At 47.1% G+C, this 19,826-nt stretch overlaps 1 protein-coding gene across 2 annotated transcripts in view; it reads left to right on the top strand.

The window, feature by feature from the left end:
• Window positions 1-598: 598 nt before the first annotated feature.
• Window positions 599-19,826, top strand: part of LOC140677497 (galanin receptor type 1) — a 31,238-nt gene continuing 12,010 nt past the window's right edge. The window contains exon 1 of one of the 2 annotated variants that reach the window (XM_072912135.1): window positions 599-653. Coding sequence is in view for 1 of the 2 variants with exons in the window: in XM_072912134.1 (XP_072768235.1) it covers window positions 6,656-6,661 (6 nt within the window). In the remaining variant the exon portion in view is untranslated. Of the gene's footprint in view, window positions 654-6,533; window positions 6,662-19,826 lie in introns of those variants that run through there. The other variant, XM_072912134.1, reaches the window with a different exon arrangement.

Below are 19,826 nucleotides of genomic sequence, written 5' to 3' on the forward strand. Positions count from 1 at the left end.
CTGCGGCTCTGTCCTCCTTCCACGTGTTACCTTTCTGCTTCATCTACCACAAATTCATTTTTTTGGGACTCACTCAGGTTAGGTTTGCCAAATTCATAATTCTCCGTTTGATTAATTGACTGCCTTCATTTCAAGATAGGTTTATTATAGCAGCTTACTCAGTACCAGGCAGGGCAGTTAAATTGAATTAATATCTCCTTCGCGGTGAAGAGCATTAATTATCCTTGTAATGGGAGATTTTTTTATGTTTCATCCAGAGAGATTAATGTGGGGCTTGAAGAGGACGGAAAAGTGAATTCATCAATTAATTAGATCATGTAACGAAACGTTGGGCATACAAATAAACAACTATGCAACTTAAATTACTTATACAGTGCATGTATCCTTTTTATCCACATTTATTGTTTTTTTGTTTATTCACGTTGCTTGAGAAAAACAACTCTTATGAATTTTGAATTATTGATTTCTTCCAGTACCATGCTAGTTGTTGCAACGATAGGTCAACAGAATCGATCACAACCGGACTGTTCAGATTGACTAAGAAGACGTTGGGCCTCTCACCCATGCAGAATCCATGGTGCAGGATCCAAAGAGAAACAGCAGGTTTTCCATGTTCTGGCCAGGGAAGACTGACTGTTTGAAAGGGGAGTGAGGTAAGCGATCTACTTCAAGATTGAAAAAGTGTCCCTAAAAAATGAGGAGAGGGTTTGCAACATCACCCGTCCTCCATATGCAATGCTGGCCTTTCAACCCATCCTAAGAGAGTCAATATTTAAGCCTTTAACAAATAAGAACAAGACTGGTTAAAGATGCCACCTTGACCATTGATACAACTGAATGGAATTCAGTTGTATCTGTGGACTTTTCAGATTGCCTAAGAAAACGTTGAGCCTCTCACCCATGCAGAATTCATCAGTTCATGCTCACAGACTTAGGACCGATCTAGTCCGAGAGCATGGTGCAGGATCCAAAGAGAAACAGCAGGTTTTACATGTTCTGGCCAGGGAAGACTGATGGTTCGAAAGGGGAGTGAGGTAAGCGAACTACTTCAAGATTGAAAAAGCGTCCCTAAAAACGAGGAGAGGGTCTGCAACATCACCCGTCCTCCATATGCAATGCTGGCCTTTCAACCCTTCCTAAGAGATTCAATATTTAAGCCTTTAACAAATAAGAACAAGACATTGGTTAAAGATGCCACTTTTACCATTGATACAACTGAATGGAATTTAATTAGAAATCAAGCTCGTAACTCTAAACAACTCAATTTACGAACGTCTCATTGTACAAATTGTTAAATTAATAAATTAACGAATCACAGACTGAATAAAAATATGCTTTAGTGCAGGTCTTGGCAACCTGCGGCTCAGAAGCCAATCCAGTTTCATGCGGTTATTAGGAGACGACCAGGAGGTTTTATTAAGTGTGATAATGCAACCGCATTTGTGAGACATACGTATTTTTACCAATTAGAATTGTCGAGCCTCGCATTTGTCCGTCTCTTGCTTCTGCCACCGCCTGCTGACCACCTTGTGAGGTTCTGTGTTCCCCTTGTGGGTGGAGATATGAGACATGCACAGCTGCTTCCAATTTTCCCTGGTGCTACTTAAGCAGCACCTTGACAGCTGGATGGCACTCAGCCATTCCACTTCTCGGCTCTCCACGCCAGATCATTTCTACCTGCCATCTTGGCCATTCCCAGTGCCATCCAGCTTGGTGTTGTTTTTGTAGTTCGGTTTTGCAACTTCAACCCTCCGTCAGGTGGCGGAGCTCTCCCTTAGAGATAGGGTGAGAAGTTCTGTCATTCGGGAGGAGCTTAGAGCAAAGCCACTGCTCCTCCACATCTAAAGGACTCAGATGGTTCGGGAATCTAATCAGGAAGCCCTCTGGACGCCTCCCTGGGGAGGTGTCAAGGGAAAGTCAGGCCGATAGAAGACCACGGGGAAGACCCAGGACACGGTGTCTCCCAGTTGGCCTGGGAATGCCTCGGGAGGAGCTAGACGCAGTGGCTGGGGAAAGGGAAGTCTGGGCTTTTCTGCTTAGGCGGCTGACACCGCGACCCGGCCTCGGATAAGCAGAAGAAGATGGATGGTAATCTTACTATGTATTTTAATCGCATTCCATCCATCCATCCATCCATCCATTTTCTACCGCTTATTCCCTTTGGGGTCGCGGGGGGCGCTGGAGCCTATCTCAGCTACAATCGGGCGGAAGGCGGGGTACACCCTGGACAAGTCGCCACCTCATCGCCACCTAATCGCATTCCATAATTGTATTAATAAATCTAACCTACTGACATTTTAAAAGGATAGACCTTGTCAAATGATTATGAACCATGTGTTAATCACAAGAATTATCATCAAGGCTTAAGTCAGGCTGATTAAGCAAATAAATACTAATCAAATATACTGCAAAAGATGGGACTAATTCAAACTGATAAATTAATTTTAAATACAGTTAAAATAAATACATTCTAACTAAATTAATAATAAAGAATAGTAGCGAATATGTTTCTTAAATAAACTGTTAAAGCAATTAAAGCACAAATTAAAATACACCTTTACCTTTTTAGTCATAATTACTGCCCTTAAGAAACGTTTCTATGACTTTAGTTCCAGACTTTGTTTTGTCATTACTGCCACAAGTGGCGTAAAAGTGTATTACAACACAGCTGAGAACCCTTTTTTGGCGGCCCTGGTGGTTAAGAAACACTGTTCAAAGACTATCTGTCTAAAAACAAAGTTCTTCAAAACTGTTGATCTCATTTAAGCTATGCCAAAGGCAGACGCCATGAAATAGGCTGCAGAAAATCCTTTTTTCAAAGACCACATTATATTCTATAGGGGAAGCTTAATGTGCTCAACTTTAAAAACCTCTCTCACACAGAATAAAGTATGATTTGATTAGATGTTACTTTGCTCTGGTCTGGAAGGACTAACATAACAAACAGAACTCAAAACGTATTTTATCCCAATCAGGGATGTTGAGAGAGAATGTGAATGTAAAATGATGTAAACATTTAACATAATGTTAGGTGTATATATACTATATTGCCAAAAGTATTTGGCCACACATCCAAATGAGAATCAGGTGTCCTAATCACTTAGTGTATAAAATCAAGCACTTAGGCATGGAGTCTGTTTCTGACTGGGCCGCTCTCAGGAGCTCAGTCATTTCCAGCGTGGAGCTGTCATAGGATGCCACCTGTGCAACAAATCCAGTCGTGAAATTACCTCGCTCCTAAATATTCTAAAGTCAACTATCGGCTTTATTATAAGAAAAGTGAAGAGTTTGGGAACAACAGCAACTCAGCCTCCAAGTGATAGTCCACGTAAACTGACAGATAGGGGTCAGCGGATGCTGAAGCGCATAGTGCAAAGACTTTCTGCACAGTCAGTTGCTACAGAGCTCCAAACATCATGTCACCTTCCAATTAGCCCACGTACAATACGCAGGGAGCTTCACGGAATGGGTTCCCATAGCCGACCAGCTGCATCTAAGCCCTACATCACCAAGTCCAATGCAAAGCGTGGGATGCAGTGGTATAAAGCAAGTCGCCACTGGACTCTAGAGCAGTGGAGACGCCTTCTCTGGACTGATGAATCACGCTTTTCCATCTGGCAATCTGATGGACCAGTCTGGGTTTGGAGGTTGCCAGGAGAACGGTACATTTCGGACCGCATTGTGCCGAGTGAAATTTGGTGGAGGAGGAATTATGGTGTGAGGTTGTTTTTCAAGAGTTGGGGTTGGCCCCTTAGTTCCAGTGAAAGGAACTTTGAATATTCCAGGATACCAAACTGTGGAGGGGAGCGTGGCCTGTGGGCCTGCAGCGGAACGGGGAGTGCAAAGACCGGCCTCGAAGTTAGCGACAGGTGAGTAGATGGCCCAGGTGGGCCTTGTTATCTAGTCACCTGTCGCCTTTATTAGCAGTAGCCGGAACGAGACCCAGGGTTGGAGTTCGAGCCCGAGAAAGACACACAAACTGAGACATGCTGGACTGAAAAGTCCAAAAATATATTGCTGGAAAGCAATCCTTGCATGACAATAAAAGACTGTTACCTCAGACTGCCGGGCTCACAAGAAGAATATATGTGTTCGGGGAACCCACAGTAGGGCAACCGCCACATTTTGGCGCCCAACGAGATTGAGCAAAGAGGACTGAGTCCAACACCCTGGTAGCATTGGCGCGGGTCCTCGCAGAGGTGACGGCGGCCACCCATCGACAGCTGGAGGCGGTCCAACAGCAGGTGGCCCAGCAAAGCCTAATCATGCAGGCAATGGCGGACCAAGGAGGAGCGGCACCGCCAACATAAGCAGCCGTCTCCATTAAGCGCATGGGGGAAAAAGAGGACCCCCACGCCTTCATCGACATTTTTGAGGTCAATGCGGCAGCATCCGGGTGGCCTGAAGAAGAATGGGGGTTGCGTGTACTGCCGCTGCTAGCGGGGGAGGCGCAGCGGACGGCGCTTACCCCACCGGTGGCCTCCCTTGTGCACTTCCCGGACCTGAGGAGAGCGGTACTGGACCGGACCAGCTGGACCGCCGAGGACCACCGACGCTGGTTCCGGGCGCTGGGCAACAGCTCTGGGACGCGGCGACACGTTGGCTGCAGCAAAGAGAGGGTGACGACCAGGTGATGGAGCGGCTGGTCACGGAGCAGTTCCTAGAGGCGATCCCAGCACCAGCCCCAAGACCAGGTCGCAGCAGTGACGCTCGCGGAGGACCACCTGGCAGTGCACCGCGAGGCGCGAAGGGAGAAGACCATGGAGGCAGCTGAGCGCGCAGCGGGAAGAGGCAGCGGGAAGAGGCAGCGCTAGCGGCGCTGCGCAACTGACTGTTTCTTTTTTGTCCACACAGGACCCAACGCGCCCAACCCCGGCGCCGCGAGGTCATACACGCGGCGAGAGGAGGTGGCGCCGCCGGTCTCGTGGCGCCAGTTCCGGGCGCTGCGTCTGGGGATCATGCTCGGGCAGCAGTTCCGGGACGCGGCGACACGTTGGCTGCAGCCAAGAGAGAGCGACGACCAGGTGATGGAGCGGCTGGTCACGTAGCAGTTCTTGGAGACGATCCCAGCGCAGACGGCGGCCTGGGTCCGCTACCACCAGCCCCAAGACCTGGCCGCAACAGTGACGCCCGCCGAGGACCACCTGGCAGTGCACCGCGAAGGGAGAAGACCATGGAGGCAGCCAAGCGCGCAGCCGGTCCCGCGGCCCCGCGCAACTGACTGTTTCTTTTTTGTCCACACAGGACCCAACGCGCACAGCCCCTGCGCCGCGCAGGTCGCACACGCGGCGAGAGAAGACGGCGCCATCGGTTCCGGGCGCTGCGTCTGGGGATGGATGACCGCCCGTTCATGCTCGGGCAGCAGCTCCGGGACGCGGCGACACGTTGGCTCCAGCCAAGAGAGGGCGACGACCAGGTGACGGAGCGGCTGGTCACGTAGCAGTTCCTGGAGGCAATCCCAGTGCGGACGGCGGCCCGGGTCCGCTCCCACCAGCCCCAAGACCTGGCCGCAGCAGTGACACTCACCGAGGACCACCTGGCAGTGCACCGCGAAGGGAGAAGACCATGGAGGCAGCCGAGCGCGCAGCCGGTCCCACGGCGCCGCGCAACTGACTTTCTTTTTTGTCCACACAGGACCCAACGCGCATAGCCCCGGCGCCGCGCAGGTCGCACACGCGGCGAAAGGAGACGGCGCCGCCGGTTACGGGCGCTGCGTCTGGGGATGGAGGACCGCCCGTTCGTGCTAGGGCAGCAGCTCCGGGACGCGGCGACACGTTGGCTGCAGCCAAGAGAGGGTGATGACCAGGTGATGGAGCGGCTGGTCACGGAGCAGTTCCTGGAGGCGATCCCAGTGCGGACGGCGGCTTGGGTCCGCTACCACCAGCCCCAAGTCCTGGCCGCAGCAGTGACGCTCGCCGAGGACCACCTGGCAGTGCACCGCGAGGCGCAAAGGGAGAAGACCATGGAGGCAGCCGAGCGCGCAGCAGGAGGAGGCGGCACCGTGCTTTTATGTCCACACAGGACATGCGACCAGCGTGTGCGCAGGTCGCACACGCCGCGAGAGGAGGCGGCTCTGCCGGTCCCGTGGCGCCGGTTCCTGGCGCTGCGTCTAGGGATGGAGTACCGCCCGTTCGTGCTTGGGCAGCAGCTCCGGGACGCGGCGACACGTTGGCTGCAGCCAAGAGAGGGCGACGACCAGGTGATGGAGCGGCTGGTCACGTAGCAGTTCCTGGAGGTGATCCCAGCGCGGATGGCGGCCTGGGTCCGCTACCACCAGCCCCAAGACCTGGCCGCAATAGTGACGCTCGCCGAGGACCACCTGGCAGTGCACCGTGAAGGGAGAAGACCATGGAGTCAGCCGAGCGCGCAGCCGGTGCCGCGCCGCCGCGCAAATAACTCTGTTTCTTTTTTGTCCACACAGGACCCAACGCGCCCAGCCCCGGCGCCGCGCAGGTCGAGCGCGCGGCGAGAGGAGGCTGCGCCGCATCACTGACTCTTTTGTTTGTGCTTCCTCGCAGACGGCCCCTCAAACGCCTGGGCAGGCGTGCTGGAGGCGTGGGCAGCCCGTTCACGTGCGTCAAGGACCGAGGTGGGGAAGGAGATTCGGGTTGCCGGTCCTCCGGCGCCCTCCCCCGGCCCGGGTGAGACGTACTGTATGCCGGTAAGGATACAAGGGAGTACACAACGGGCGTTGGTGGATTCGGGCTGAGAGCAATCCATGGTCCACCAAAACCTGGTTCGACCCGGGGCTTTGAGGCAGGCAACACGTGTGAGGATTAGATGTGTTCATGGGGATGTGCATGAATACTGGTGGAAATTCAATACGGCGGTCAAAAGCATAGTGTCAAGGTTGCTGTAAGTGCGCACTTTACGCGCCCCTTAATCCTGGGTACCAATTGGCCAGGGTTTAGCAATTTAGTGCCGCAGTGTGTCGGGGTGCGTTCACAACCAGTAGGAAAGGGGAATATCTGCGCTCCATCTATGCAAAGAGTGTAGCGCAAGCGCTGTTTAAGGTCATCTCCCGAGTCGGAATCCCGAAAGAGATTCTGACTGACCTGGGCACGTCCTTTAGTCATGCACGGTAAAGGAGCTATACGGGTTACTGGGGATCAAATCCATTCAGACCAGCATCTACCACCTCAACCTCCTGAAGGCATGGAGAGAGGCGGAGCCTGTTTCCATGGTGACGGCGGTCAAGGAGGAGCTCGGGCCGGAGTTTCTACATCAGCCGGAAGCTCTCCGAACTGGAGGCGAGGTACAGCACCGTGGAGAGGGAGTGCTTCGCCATCCGGTGGCCGGGCGGTGCCCTCCGGTACTACCTCCTGGGGCGCTCATTCAGCCTCTGCTCGGACCACAAATCCCTCCAGTGGCTCCACCGCATGACGGATGCCAACGCGCGGATCACCCGTTGGTATCTAGCTTTACAACCCTACAATTTCAGAGTGATCCACGGACCGGGGTTGCAGATGGCCGCGGCTGACTTCCTCTCCCGCTCCCACACGGGGGGTGGGGGGAAAGTAGGCACGGCCGGATGGCTTCACGGCCTGAGTCTGGCGGTGGGGGTATGTGGAGGGGGGCGTGGCCTGCGGGCCAGCCGTGGAACGGGGTGAGCAAGGACCGACCTCGAAGACAGCGACAGGTGAGTAGATGGCCCAAGTAGGCCTTGTTATTTAATCAACTGTCGCCTTTATTAGCAGCAGCCGGAACGAGACACAGGGTGGGAGTTGGAGCTCGTGAATGACACACAAACTGAGACAAGCTGGACTGAAAAGTCCAAAAATATATTGCTGGAAAGCAATCCTCGCATGACAATATAAGACTGTTACCGCAGACTGCCAGGCTCACAAGAAGAATCTTTGTGTTCGGGGAACCCCCACGAGGGCAACCTCCATACAAACCATTTTGGACATTTCCACGCACCCATCCTTGTGGGAACAGTTTGGAGCGGGCCCCTTCCTCTTCCAACATGACTGTGCACCAGTGCACAAAGCAAGGGCCACAAAGACATGGATGACAGAGTCTGGTGTGGATTAACTTGACTGGCCTGCACAGAGTCCTGACCTGAACCCGATAGAACACCTTTGGGATGAATTAGAACGGAGACTGAGAGCCAGGCCTTCTGGACCTCACAAATGCACTTTTGGAAGAATGGTTGAACATTCCTCCGCAACCTTGTGGACAGCCTTCCCAGAAGAGTTGAAGCTGTAATAGCTGCAAAAGGTGGACCCACATCATATTGAACCCTATGGGTTAGGAATGGGATGACACTTTAAGTTCATATGTGAGTCAAGGCAGGTGGCCAAATACTTTTGGCAGTATAGTGTATGTTGGATAGAAATTTGTAAAATTTACAAACGTTGCTTGGAGTGATGAATGAAAAGTCTATACGCGTAGAAATGCTATTGACGGCGAGAAGACGGAGCAGCAATTGTACTTCCGTTTGAAAGCTCAGTTTTGACAGAAGGGTGATGCAGCACCTGCAGTGAGCGAGCTCGTGGAGCACAAACAAACAATAACACACCTTTTCAGTATCTTTGATCGTTTTGTTTTTTAAAACTATTTGCGTTATGGTCCTCAGCGAAGAAAAATGCATGAATAAACTGCACCGTTTTATAAGCCGCAGGGTTCAAAGTGTAGGGAAAAATTAGCGGCTTATCGTTCGGAATTTACGATACCTAAATGTACTCTATTGATGTATTTTGTTACAGGGATTATATTTGGTAAATCCTACTACGTTTTTCCAGTGCAGTTTGTACCCTGACTACAAATGTGTCCTTTGAGGCTTCGTTGTAGAGTCGCATGCACCAATTATGCAGCAGTGCACTGTCCTTTTTTCTCATCTGTCCGCAGCTGCTGTGATCGTCAGCAGCTGTGTATTGAGCTCTTTTCAGACAAGAGTAAATGTTGTGTACTTCCTAAGCCAGGGGTGCCAAACTTGTTTTCATTGAGCGCCACATTGCAGTTATGTCTGCCCTCAGAGGGCTGCTTGTAAATATATGATTTTTTTTAAAGTAAGGATTCGGCTCATGATATTGCATTATTGTGTGAATGCTGCAAAATATTCATGCATATGGTTTTCTACACCAGAATTCATCTTTTTATTCAAATTCTTCAACTTCTTCTTCTTCTTCTCCGGATTTTGACGCGTTCCACCTTCCACATTTTTCACCCGATTCAAACCGTCCCAACTTTTCAACCTTTTCGGGTATCCAATAAAACCTGGAGTTCTGGGAAATCTGGGAATTTTTGGAATTTGTCATGGGAAAGCCCGCGATTCCCAAATAGGCTGAACAGTTTGAAGTTGGATTGGATTGAATCGGGTGAGAAATGTGGAAGGTAGAGCGCGCCAAAATCTGGAGAAGAAGAAGAAGTTTAATGCTGAACTTGAAGTGAAATGCTGACAGAATGTAGTATGAATGTAAGAATAGTTTGAATGTTACAATGGTTTGAATGTTGAGCAGTTTGAATTTCCAGGGAAACCGGAATTTGGTTTGGAACTTGGGAAAGTGTTAGTTTGAATGTCCAGGATGAGTGGGATGTGTTAATTTTGAAATGGTTTGAATAGGTTGAAAAATGTGGGAATTGTGCAACTTGGAAAAAATTCCCATTAATTTTAATGGGAACTTCCTGGAAATTTGGGGATTTTGGGAAAAGCGGAATAAAAAAAATAAAAAAAGATTATGAATGAGCTGAATTGTTTGGTGTTGGAATTGTTTAAACCGGTCAAGAAATGTTGAATTAGTAACAGTTTTTAATTGAGAAATTCCTGGAATTTCGGAAAAAACAGGAATTTTTGTAGTTCCTTAACCAATTTGGTTTTTGTCCTGAATGTGAGGAATGTTTTGACGGAACGGTTGAAATGCGTTAAAAATTGTGGAAGGAGTAGTAGCCAGAAACAAGGGTGGAAATAGGTCTTTGGAAAAGCAGGAATTCTGGAAAATCCTGGAATTTTTTTGAACTTGGAAAGGGGGAAGTTTGAATTTCCAAAATGGTGCAATGTGTTGAAGGTCAAATGGTTTGAATAGGTTGAAAAATGTGGAAATGGTGGAAGTTTGAAAAATGGCCAATTCATTTTGAATGGGAAAAATGTCCCAGAAAACCTGGAAATTGGGGAATTTGTCAAGGGAAAGCCCGCAATTACTGAATAGGCTGAACAGTTTGAAGTTGGAACGGTTTGAATCGGGTGAAAAATGTGGAAGGTAGAGTGCGCCAAAATCTGGAGAAGAAGAAGTTTAACTCGAAGAGGCAATTCCTGAAGGAATGGCGTGTGAATGCTCCAATGCTGAAGTTGAAGTGAAATGCTGACAGAATGTAGTATGAATGTAAGAATAGTTTGAAGGTTTGAATGTTGAAGAGTTTGAATTTACAGGGAAACCGGAATTTGGGTTGGAACTTGGGAAAGTGTTAGTTTGAATGTCCAGGATGAGTGGAATGTGTTGATGTTGGAATGGTTTGAATAGGTTGAAAAATGTGGGACTTGTGCAACTTGGAAACATTTCCCATTCATTTCAATGGGAACTTCCTGGAAATTTGGGGATTTTGGGAAAAGCGGAATTAAAGAATAAAAAATTATTAGGAGCATGAATGAGCTGATGGGGCCCGGCCGGGCATAGCCCGAAGAGGCAACGTGGGTCCCCCCTCCAATGGGCTCACCACCCATAGCAGGGGCCATAGAGGTCGGGTGCAGTGTGAGCTGGGCGGCAGCCGAGGGTAGGGCACTTGGCGGTCCGATCCTCGGCTACATAAGCTGGCTCTTGGGACGTGGAACGTCACTTCGCTGGGGGGGAAGGAGCCTGAGCTAGTGCGTGAGGTGGAGAAGTTCCGGCTAGATATAGTCGGACTCACTTCGACGCACAGCAAGGGCTCTGGAACCACTTCTCTTGAGAGGGGCTGGACTCTCTTCCACTCTGGCGTCCGGCAGTGAGAGGCGACGGGCTGGGGTGGCAATTCTTGTTGCCCCTCGGCTCAAAGCCTGCACGTTGGAGTTCAACCCGGTGGACGAGAGGGTAGCTTCCCCCCGCCTTCGGGTGGGGGGACGGGTCCTGACTGTTGTTTGCGTTTACGCGCCAAACGGCAGCTCAGAGTACCCACCCTTTTTGGATTCACTCGAGGGAGTACTGGAGAGTGCTCCCCCGGGTGATTCCCTCGTTCTACTGGGGGACTTCAACGCTCATGTTGGCAGTGACAGTGAAACCTGGAGAGGTGTGATTGGGAAGAATGGCTGCCCGGATCTGAACCCGAGTGGTGTTCTGTTATTGGACTTTTGTGCTCGTCACAGATTGTCGATAACAAACACCATGTTCAAACATAAGGGTGTCCATATGTGCACTTGGCACCAGGACACCCTAGGCCGCAGTTCCATGATCGACTTTGTAGTTGTGTCATCGGATTTGCGGCCTCATGTTTTGGACACTCGGGTGAAGAGAGGGGCGGAGCTTTCTACCGATCACCACGTGGTGGTGAGTTGGCTGCGATGGTGGGGGAGGATGCCGGACAGACCTGGCAGGCCCAAACGCATTGTGAGGGTTTGCTGGGAACGCCTGGCAGAGTCTCCTGTCAGAGAGAGTTTCAATTCCCACCTCCGGAAGAACTTTGAACATGTCACGAGGGAGGTGCTGGACATTGAGTCCGAGTGGACAATGTTCCGTACCTCTATTGTCGAGGCGGCCGATTGGAGCTGTGGCCGCAAGGTGGTTGGTGCCTGTCGTGGCGGTAATCCTAGAACCCGTTGGTGGACGCCGGCGGTGAGGGATGCCGTCAGGCTGAAGAAGGAGTCCTATCGGGTTCTTTTGGCTCATGGGACTCCTGAGGCAGCAGACAGGTACCGACAGGCCAAGCGGTGTGCGGCTTCAGCGGTCGCGGAGGCAAAAACTCGGACATGGGAGGAGTTCGGGGAGGCCATGGAAAAAGACTTCCGGACGGCTTCGAAGCAATTCTGGACCACCATCCGCCGCCTCAGGAAGGGGAAGCAGTGCAGTGTCAACACCGTGTATGGTGGGGATGGTGCTCTGCTGACCTCGACTGCGGATGTTGTGGATCGGTGGAGGGAATACTTCGAATACCTCCTCAATCCTACCAGCACGTCTTCCTATAAGGAAGCAGGGCCTGGGGAATCTGTGGTGGACTCTCCTATTTCTGGGGCTGAGGTTGCCGAGGTAGTTAAAAAGCTCCTCGGTGGCAAGGCCCCGGGGGTGGATGAGATCCGCCCGGAGTTCCTTAAGGCTCTGGATGTTGTGGGGCTGTCTTGGTTGACAAGACTCTGCAACATCGCGTGGACATCGGGGGCGGTACCTCTGGATTGGCAGACCGGGGTGGTGGTTCCTCTCTTTAAGAAGGGGAACCGGAGGGTGTGTTCCAACTATCGTGGGATCACACTCCTCAGCCTTCCCGGTAAGGTCTATTCAGGTGTACTGGAGAGGAGGCTACGCCGGATAGTCGAACCTCGGATTCAGGAGGAACAGTGTGGTTTTCGTCCTGGTCGTGGAACTGTGGACCAGCTCTATACTCTCGGCAGGGTCCTTGAGGGTGCGTGGGAGTTTGCCCAACCAGTCTACATGTGCTTTGTGGACTTGGAGAAGGCATTCGACCGTGTACCCCGGGAAGTCCTGTGGGGAGTGCTCAGAGAGTATGGGGTAACGGACTGTCTTATTGTGGCAGTTCGCTCCCTGTATAATCAGTGTCAGAGCTTGGTCCGCATTGCCGGCAGTAAGTCGGACACGTTTCCAGTGAGGGTTGGACTCCGCCAAGGCTGCCCTTTGTCACCGATTCTGTTCATAACCTTTATGGACAGAATTTCTAGGCGCAGTCAGGGCGTTGAGGGGATCTGGTTTGGTGGCTGCAGGATTAGGTCACTGCTATTTGCAGATGATGTGGTCCTGATGGCTTCCTCCGGCCAAGATCTTCAGCTCTCACTGGATCGGTTCGCAGCCGAGTGTGAAGCGACTGGGATGGGAATCAGCACCTCCAAGTCCGAGTCCATGGTTCTCTCCCGGAAAAGGGTGGAGTGCCATCTCCGGGTTGGGGAGGAGATCTTGCCCAAGTGGAGGAGTTCAAGTACCTCGGAGTCTTGTTCACGAGTGGGGGAAGAGTGGATCGTGAGATCGACAGGCGGATCGGTGCAGCGTCTTCAGTAATGCGCACGCTGTATCGCTCCGAAGAAGGAGCTGAGCCGGAAGGCAAAGCTCTCGATTTACCGGTCGATCTACGTTCCCATCCTCACCTATGGTCATGAGCTTTGGGTCATGACCGAAAGGACAAGATCACGGGTACAAGCGGCCGAAATGAGTTTCCTCCGCCGAGTGGCGGGGCTCTCCCTTAGAGATAGGGTGAGAAGCTCTGTCATTCGGGGGGAGCTCAAAGTAAAGCCGCTGCTCCTCCACATGGAGAGGAGCCAGATGAGGTGGTTCGGGCATCTGGTCAGGATGCCACCCGAACGCCTCCCTAGGAAGGTGTTTCGGGCACGTCCGACCGGTAGGAGGCCGCGGGGAAGACCCAGGACACGCTGGGAAGACTATGTCTCCCGGCTGGCCTGGGAACGCCTCGGGATCCCCCGGGAGGAGCTGGACGAAGTGGCTGGGGTGAGGGAAGTCTGGGCTTCCCTGCTTAGGCTGCTGCCCCCGCGACCCGACCTCGGATAAGCGGAAGAAGATGGATGGATGGATGGATGGATGAATGAGCTGAATTGTTTGGTGTTGGAATTGTTTAAATCGGTCAAGAAATGTTGAATTAGTAACAGTTTTTAATTGAGAGATTCCTGGAATTTCGGATAAAAATTGAATTTTTGTAGTTCCTTAACCAACTTGGTTTTTGTCCTAAATATGAGGAGTGTTTTGACGGTGGAACGGTTGAAATGGGTTGAAAAATGTGAAAGGAGTAGTCAAACTTAAGGCTGGAAACGGGAATTCCTGGAAATTTGTTTAATGTGGAAATATGGCAATTTGAATGTCCAGGATGAGTTGAAGTTTGAATGGGTTGAAAAATGTGGAAATAGTGTAAGTTTGAAAAATGGCCAATTCATTCTGAATGGGAAAAATGTCCTGAAAAACCTGGAATTCTGGGAAATCTGGGAATTTTTGGAATTTGTCAAGGAAAAGCCCGCGATTTACGAATCGGCTGAACAGTTTGAAGTCGGAACGGTTTGAATCAGGTGAAAAATGTGGAAGGTGCCAACATCTGGAGAAGAGGAAGAATAAATAGATGCATTTTGGTGTAGAAAACCATTTATATTTATTATATTCTTTATTAAAGCATATTATTACCATTTCGTGGGTCATATAAAATAACATGGCGGGCCAGATCTGGCCCACAGGCCTTGAGTCAAACACCAAACGTGAGCTTTACTTTTGGGAAATACTGTTTTTTTACCGTAAAATTCCTAAATAATCGTTAGTAATAAATACCATTTTGCACTAAAGTGTTTGGAGACGTGATCAAAATGCGGATATTATATCCCTTATATAACGTGTGGAGTCTAATGTGGAAAAGACCGGAGGCGACCTGCTAATTTGTTACTTCCTTGGCGTAAACAAACCGCGGACGCTGCCTTGCTAACCCTCGCTGGCACGCAAGTGGAGTGAGAGGCCTGCAGGAGAGGGAGAAATAAACATTTGTTCATTTTCCTCGCCCCATCTGTGCCTCGCCAACAACACCCGGACAACACTTGATCGTATTTCGTCTTTTTAACGTTTGGATCAGGGCACAGAAACCCACGGAGCGAAACAAATGAATGCTGAAATTTTGGGTTTCAAACTCGGAGCACAAAATTTTAAAAATGTACGTTTGACATGATTCCTTATGAAGATAGTCAATCATATTTGAGGTATTTACCTTTTAAAAAGAGCAAGGTCAGGCATTTCTAGTAGTGCACATCTTCTGAGGAAGTTGACTGATACTCTCCAAATCCTGAAGCTTTGAGGCTGTCGCTTGGCAACTCAAATATTTTCTGTGGGATTATGGCTCGCAGACTGGGCCAGGCTTCTTCTGGAGACACTTCTTTGTTACCTTTGGTCGTAGGTTTCGGGTTATTGTCAAGGTGGACGATCCATCCGTGACCCATCTTTAATGTTCTGGCTGAGGCGGCGGGAGTCCCGACACAACCCGAAAATGACAGAAAATTAATATTTTTCCAAACCTTTTTTTTAGCTAAAATGTCATAAGAGGGACCCTTACCCAAACAATTCTAAAAACTGTCTTTTTTAAACCGCACAATACTGGTCCTGTAGTTGTGGTAGACGTCCCAAAACCTCATCGGGAGTGCCGACAAAACCCGAAAATAGTAGAAAATTAACGTTTTTTTCAAAAATGTTTTCGCTAAAATGTCGTTGGGGGGCTCCTTACCCAAAACATTTTTTAAAAGTGTCTTTCTTCAACCGCACAATACTGGTCCTGTGGTTGTGGTAGACGTCCCAAAACCTCATTGGGAGTGACGATAAAACCCGAAAATAGCAGATGTTAATATTTTCCAAAACATTTTTTCGCTAAAATGTCATAAGGGGGGATTTTTACCCAAAAAAAAAACAAAAAAAAAACGTATTGCTTCAACGGCACAATACTGGTCCTGTAGTTGTAGGAGACATCCCAAAACCTAATGTAATTGTTTTTATTTTATTTTTTGTGTTGTGAGGTATTGAATATTTTTAATTTTTTTTGTGAGGTAGTGAAGATTGACATTTTTTTTTTTTTTTTTTTTGTGAGGTAATGATAAATAAATGATAAATGGGTTGTACTTGTATAGCGCTTTTCTACCTTCAAGGTACTCAAAGCGCTTTGACAGTATTTCCACATTTACCCATTCACACACACATTCACACACTGATGGCGGGAGCTGCCATGCAAGGCGCTAACCAGCAGCCATCAGGAGCAAGGGGTGAAGTGTCTTGCCCAAGGACACAACGGACGTGACTAGGATGGTAGAAGGTGGGGATTGAACCCCAGTAACCAGCAACCATCCGATTGCTGGCACGGCCACTCTACCAACTTCGCCACGCCGTAGTGAAGATTAACATTTTTTTATTTTTTTTTGTGAGGTAGTGAAGATTTTTTTTTTTTTTTTTGTCCTGTGAGATAGTGAAGATAAGCTCGTTGGACTCATGAAGTCTCCAAAAAATTGTGGACGTACTTGACTTAGAGGTGAGCCGTTTTTTTATTTTTATTTTTGTATTTTTTGTGAGGTAATGAAGATTTATTTTATTTTTATTTTTTGTGTGTGTTGTGAAGTAGTGAAGATTTTTTAATTAATTTATTTTTTGTTCTGTGAGGTAGTGAAGATAAGCTCGTTGGACTCATGAAGTATCCAAAAAAAGTGTAAGAAAAAAAATTTAGCAGACGTATTTGACTTTGATGTGATCCGTCGTTTTTATTTTTATTTTTATTTTTTTTGTGAGATAGTGAAGATTATTAGTATTTTTTTGTGAGGTAGTGAAGATTTTTATTTTTTTGGGGGGGGGGGTTGTGAGGTAGTGAAGATTTTAATTTTTTTGTGAGGTAGTGAAGATTTTAGTTTATTTATAAAAAAATTTTGAGGTAGTGAAGATAAGCTCGTTGGACAAAAAAAGTGTAAGAAAAAAAAATAGTGGACGTATTTGACTTTGAGGTGAGCCGTCTTTTTATTTTTTATTTTTTTTGTGAGCTAGTGAAGATTTTATTTTTTATTTTGTTTTTGTGTTGTGAGGTTGTGAATTTTTTTATTTTTTTGGTAAGATAGCAAAGATAGAATTTTTTTTTTTTTTTTTTTGTGAGGTAGTGAAAATAAGCTCGTTGGACTTGTGAAGTCTCCAAAAAAGTCTAAGAAAAAAATAATTGTGGACGTATTTGACTTCAAGGTGAGCCGTCTTTTTATTTTTATTTTGGTGTTTTTGTATTTTTTGTGAGGTATTGAAGATTTATTTATTTCCTTTTTTTGTGTTGTGAGGTAGTGAAGATTTTTTTATTTTCTGTCCTGTGAGGTAGTGAACATAAGCTCGCTGGACTCATGAAGTCTCCAATAAAAGTGTAGGGGGAAAAAAAATTGCAGACGTATTTGACTTTGAGGTGAGCCGTCTTTTTGAAAACATTTTTTTTTCCACATCCCAATGTAGTCATAATGTCACCAAGTGTTTGCTTATGTCTCCTGAGAGACGAGGCGTGGGGGGAAGGGGGGTCTCGTCTGACTCATCAGGCCTGTCAATCATCAGGAGCCTGGTGAGCTCTGATGGTGATTTGAATGCCAGGGAGAGCAACTATTATAGGCATGAATAATGCATGGCAGGTAGTTTATGCTTGAATTATTTGTCAACTAGCTCCATTGTTGTTGTTTGTGTCTCTCTTGGAATCCATTTTGTATCTCACCCAATTTCTTCAGTTCTCTTTGCCTCTTATGGTTGCATATTTTGGCCGTCTCACCCACCAGATAGTGGGCGATGCTTTATCAGTATCATGCTTCGAAAGCTGCGCACTACAAAACATACTCATTGTGGCCGTTAACACCGACTTCCTCATTTAAGGGGGGACCCATATCCCAAAAATACAAATAAAAACTGCCTTGCGTCAACGGCACAATACTTGTCCTTGAGTTGTGGGAGACGTCCCAAAACCTAATTGGGAGACCGGACAAAACCCGAAAATGGCAGAAAATTTATATTTTTCCAAACATTTTTTCCCTTAAATGTCGTAAAGAAAGCTAAAAAAAACAAACAAAAAACCTGTCTTGCTTCAACACCACAATACTGGGCCTTGAGTTGTGGAAGACATCTCAAAACGTCATCAGGAGTCCCGACAAAACTCGTAAATGGCAGAAAATTAAAAAAAATGTCAAAACTTTTTTCCGCTAAAATGTCATAAGGGGGTAGGTACCCTTACACAACAATTTAAAAACATGTATTTCTTTAACGGCGCAATACTGGTCCTGTATTTGTAGGAGATGTCTCAAAACCTCATCAGGCGTACCGACAAAACTCCAACAACGGCAGAAAATGCGAATTTTTTCAAAAACTTTTTTTTTGCTAAAATGTCGAAAGGATAGACCCGTACACAAAAATTAAAACTGTCTTGCTTCAACAGCACAATACTGGTCCTGTAGTTGTAGGAGAAGTCTCAGAACCTCACCAGGAGTCCCGACAAAACTCGAAAATGGCAGAAAATTATTATTTTTTTTTTTTTTTTTTTTTCGCGGAAATGTTGTAAAAAAATCTAAAAAATAAAAATCCCCCAATAACTGTCTTGCTTCAATGGCACAATACTGGGCCTTGAGTGTGGGAGACATCTTAAGACGTCATCAGAAGTCCCGACAAATCTCGTAAATGGCAGATTAAAAAAATAAAAATTTAAAACTTATTTTCGCTAAAATGTCATTAGGTGGGACCCTTACCCAACAATAAAAAATATATATATTTCTTTATGGCACAATTCTGGTCCTGTCTCAAAACCTCACCAGGAGTGCTGACAAACAACGAAAATGGCAGAAAATTACTATTTTTCCCAAACTTTTTTTTAGCTTAAATGTCATTAAAAAAAAACAAATAACTGTCTTACTTCAACAGCACAATACTGGGCCTTGAGTTGTGGGAGACATCTTAAGATGTCATCAGGAGTCCCGACAAAACTCGTAAATTGCAGAAAATAAAAAACATTTTAAAAACTATTTTTCCCTATAATGTTGTAAGGTTACACAAAAATTACACAAAAATGTCAAAAACGGACTTGCTTAAACAGCACAATTCTGGTGCTGTAGTTGTAGGAGATGTCTCAAAATGTCATCAGGAGTCCTGACAAAACACGTATAAATGGCAGAAACTGAATATTTTTCGGGAAAAAAATTACGATAAAATGTCGTAAGGGGGGACCCTTACACAAAAATTTCAATAACGGACTTGCTTTAGCAGCACAATTCTGGTGCTGTAGTTTTAGGAGATGTCTCAAAACCTCATCAGGAGTCCCGATAAAACCCGTAAATGAGAGAACATTTATATTTTTTGAAAACTTTTTTTTCGCTAAAATGTTGTAAGGGGGTACCCTTATACAAAAAATTCAATAACGGACTTGCTTCAGCAGCACAATTCTGGTGCTGTAGTTGTAGGAGATGTCTCAAAACGTCATCAGGAGTCCCGACAAAACCCGAAAATGGAAGAAAATGCATATTTTACGGAAAAATATTTTTGCTAAAATGTCGTAAGGTGGGACATAGTGTTGGCTGAAATGATGCAGTGATGTGCTTAACGCCCACTGGTGCTACACCCCTCCCCCACCCCATTCCCAAATGTCCCTCAGTTTTTAGGGGGGACCCTTACAAAAAATTCAAAAAAACGGACTTGCTTCAGCAGCACAATTCTGGTGCTGTAGTTGTAGGAGATGTCTCAAAACGTCATCAGGAGTCCCGACAAAAACCGAAAAGGGCAGAAAATTATTGATTTTTGTTTTGTTTTTTTGAGCTAAAATGTCGTAAAAAAATCCCCAAAAAACTGTCTTGCTTCAACGGCACAATACTTGTCCTTGAGTTGTGGGAGACTTCCCAAAACCTAATTGGGAGACCGGACAAAACCTGAAAATGGCAGAAAATGTATATTTTTCCACAAAAATTTTCACTTAAATGTCGTAAAGAAAATCTAAAAAAAACTGTCTCGCTTCAACGACACAATATTGGACCTTTAGTTGTGGAAGACATCTTAAAACGTCATCAGCAGTCCCGGCAGAAAATGTAATTTTTTTCAAAACTTTTTTCCGCTAAAATGTCGTAAGGAGGGACCCTTACACAACAATTAAAAAAATGACACACACAACCTGAAAATGGCAGAAAATGTATATTTTTCCAAAACTTTTCTTCGCTTAAATGTCATAAAAAAATCTAAAAAAAA

Source organism: Nerophis lumbriciformis, linkage group LG03 (genome assembly GCF_033978685.3).
Source record: "Nerophis lumbriciformis linkage group LG03, RoL_Nlum_v2.1, whole genome shotgun sequence".
In the NCBI taxonomy this organism is placed as follows: Eukaryota; Metazoa; Chordata; class Actinopteri; order Syngnathiformes; family Syngnathidae; genus Nerophis; species Nerophis lumbriciformis.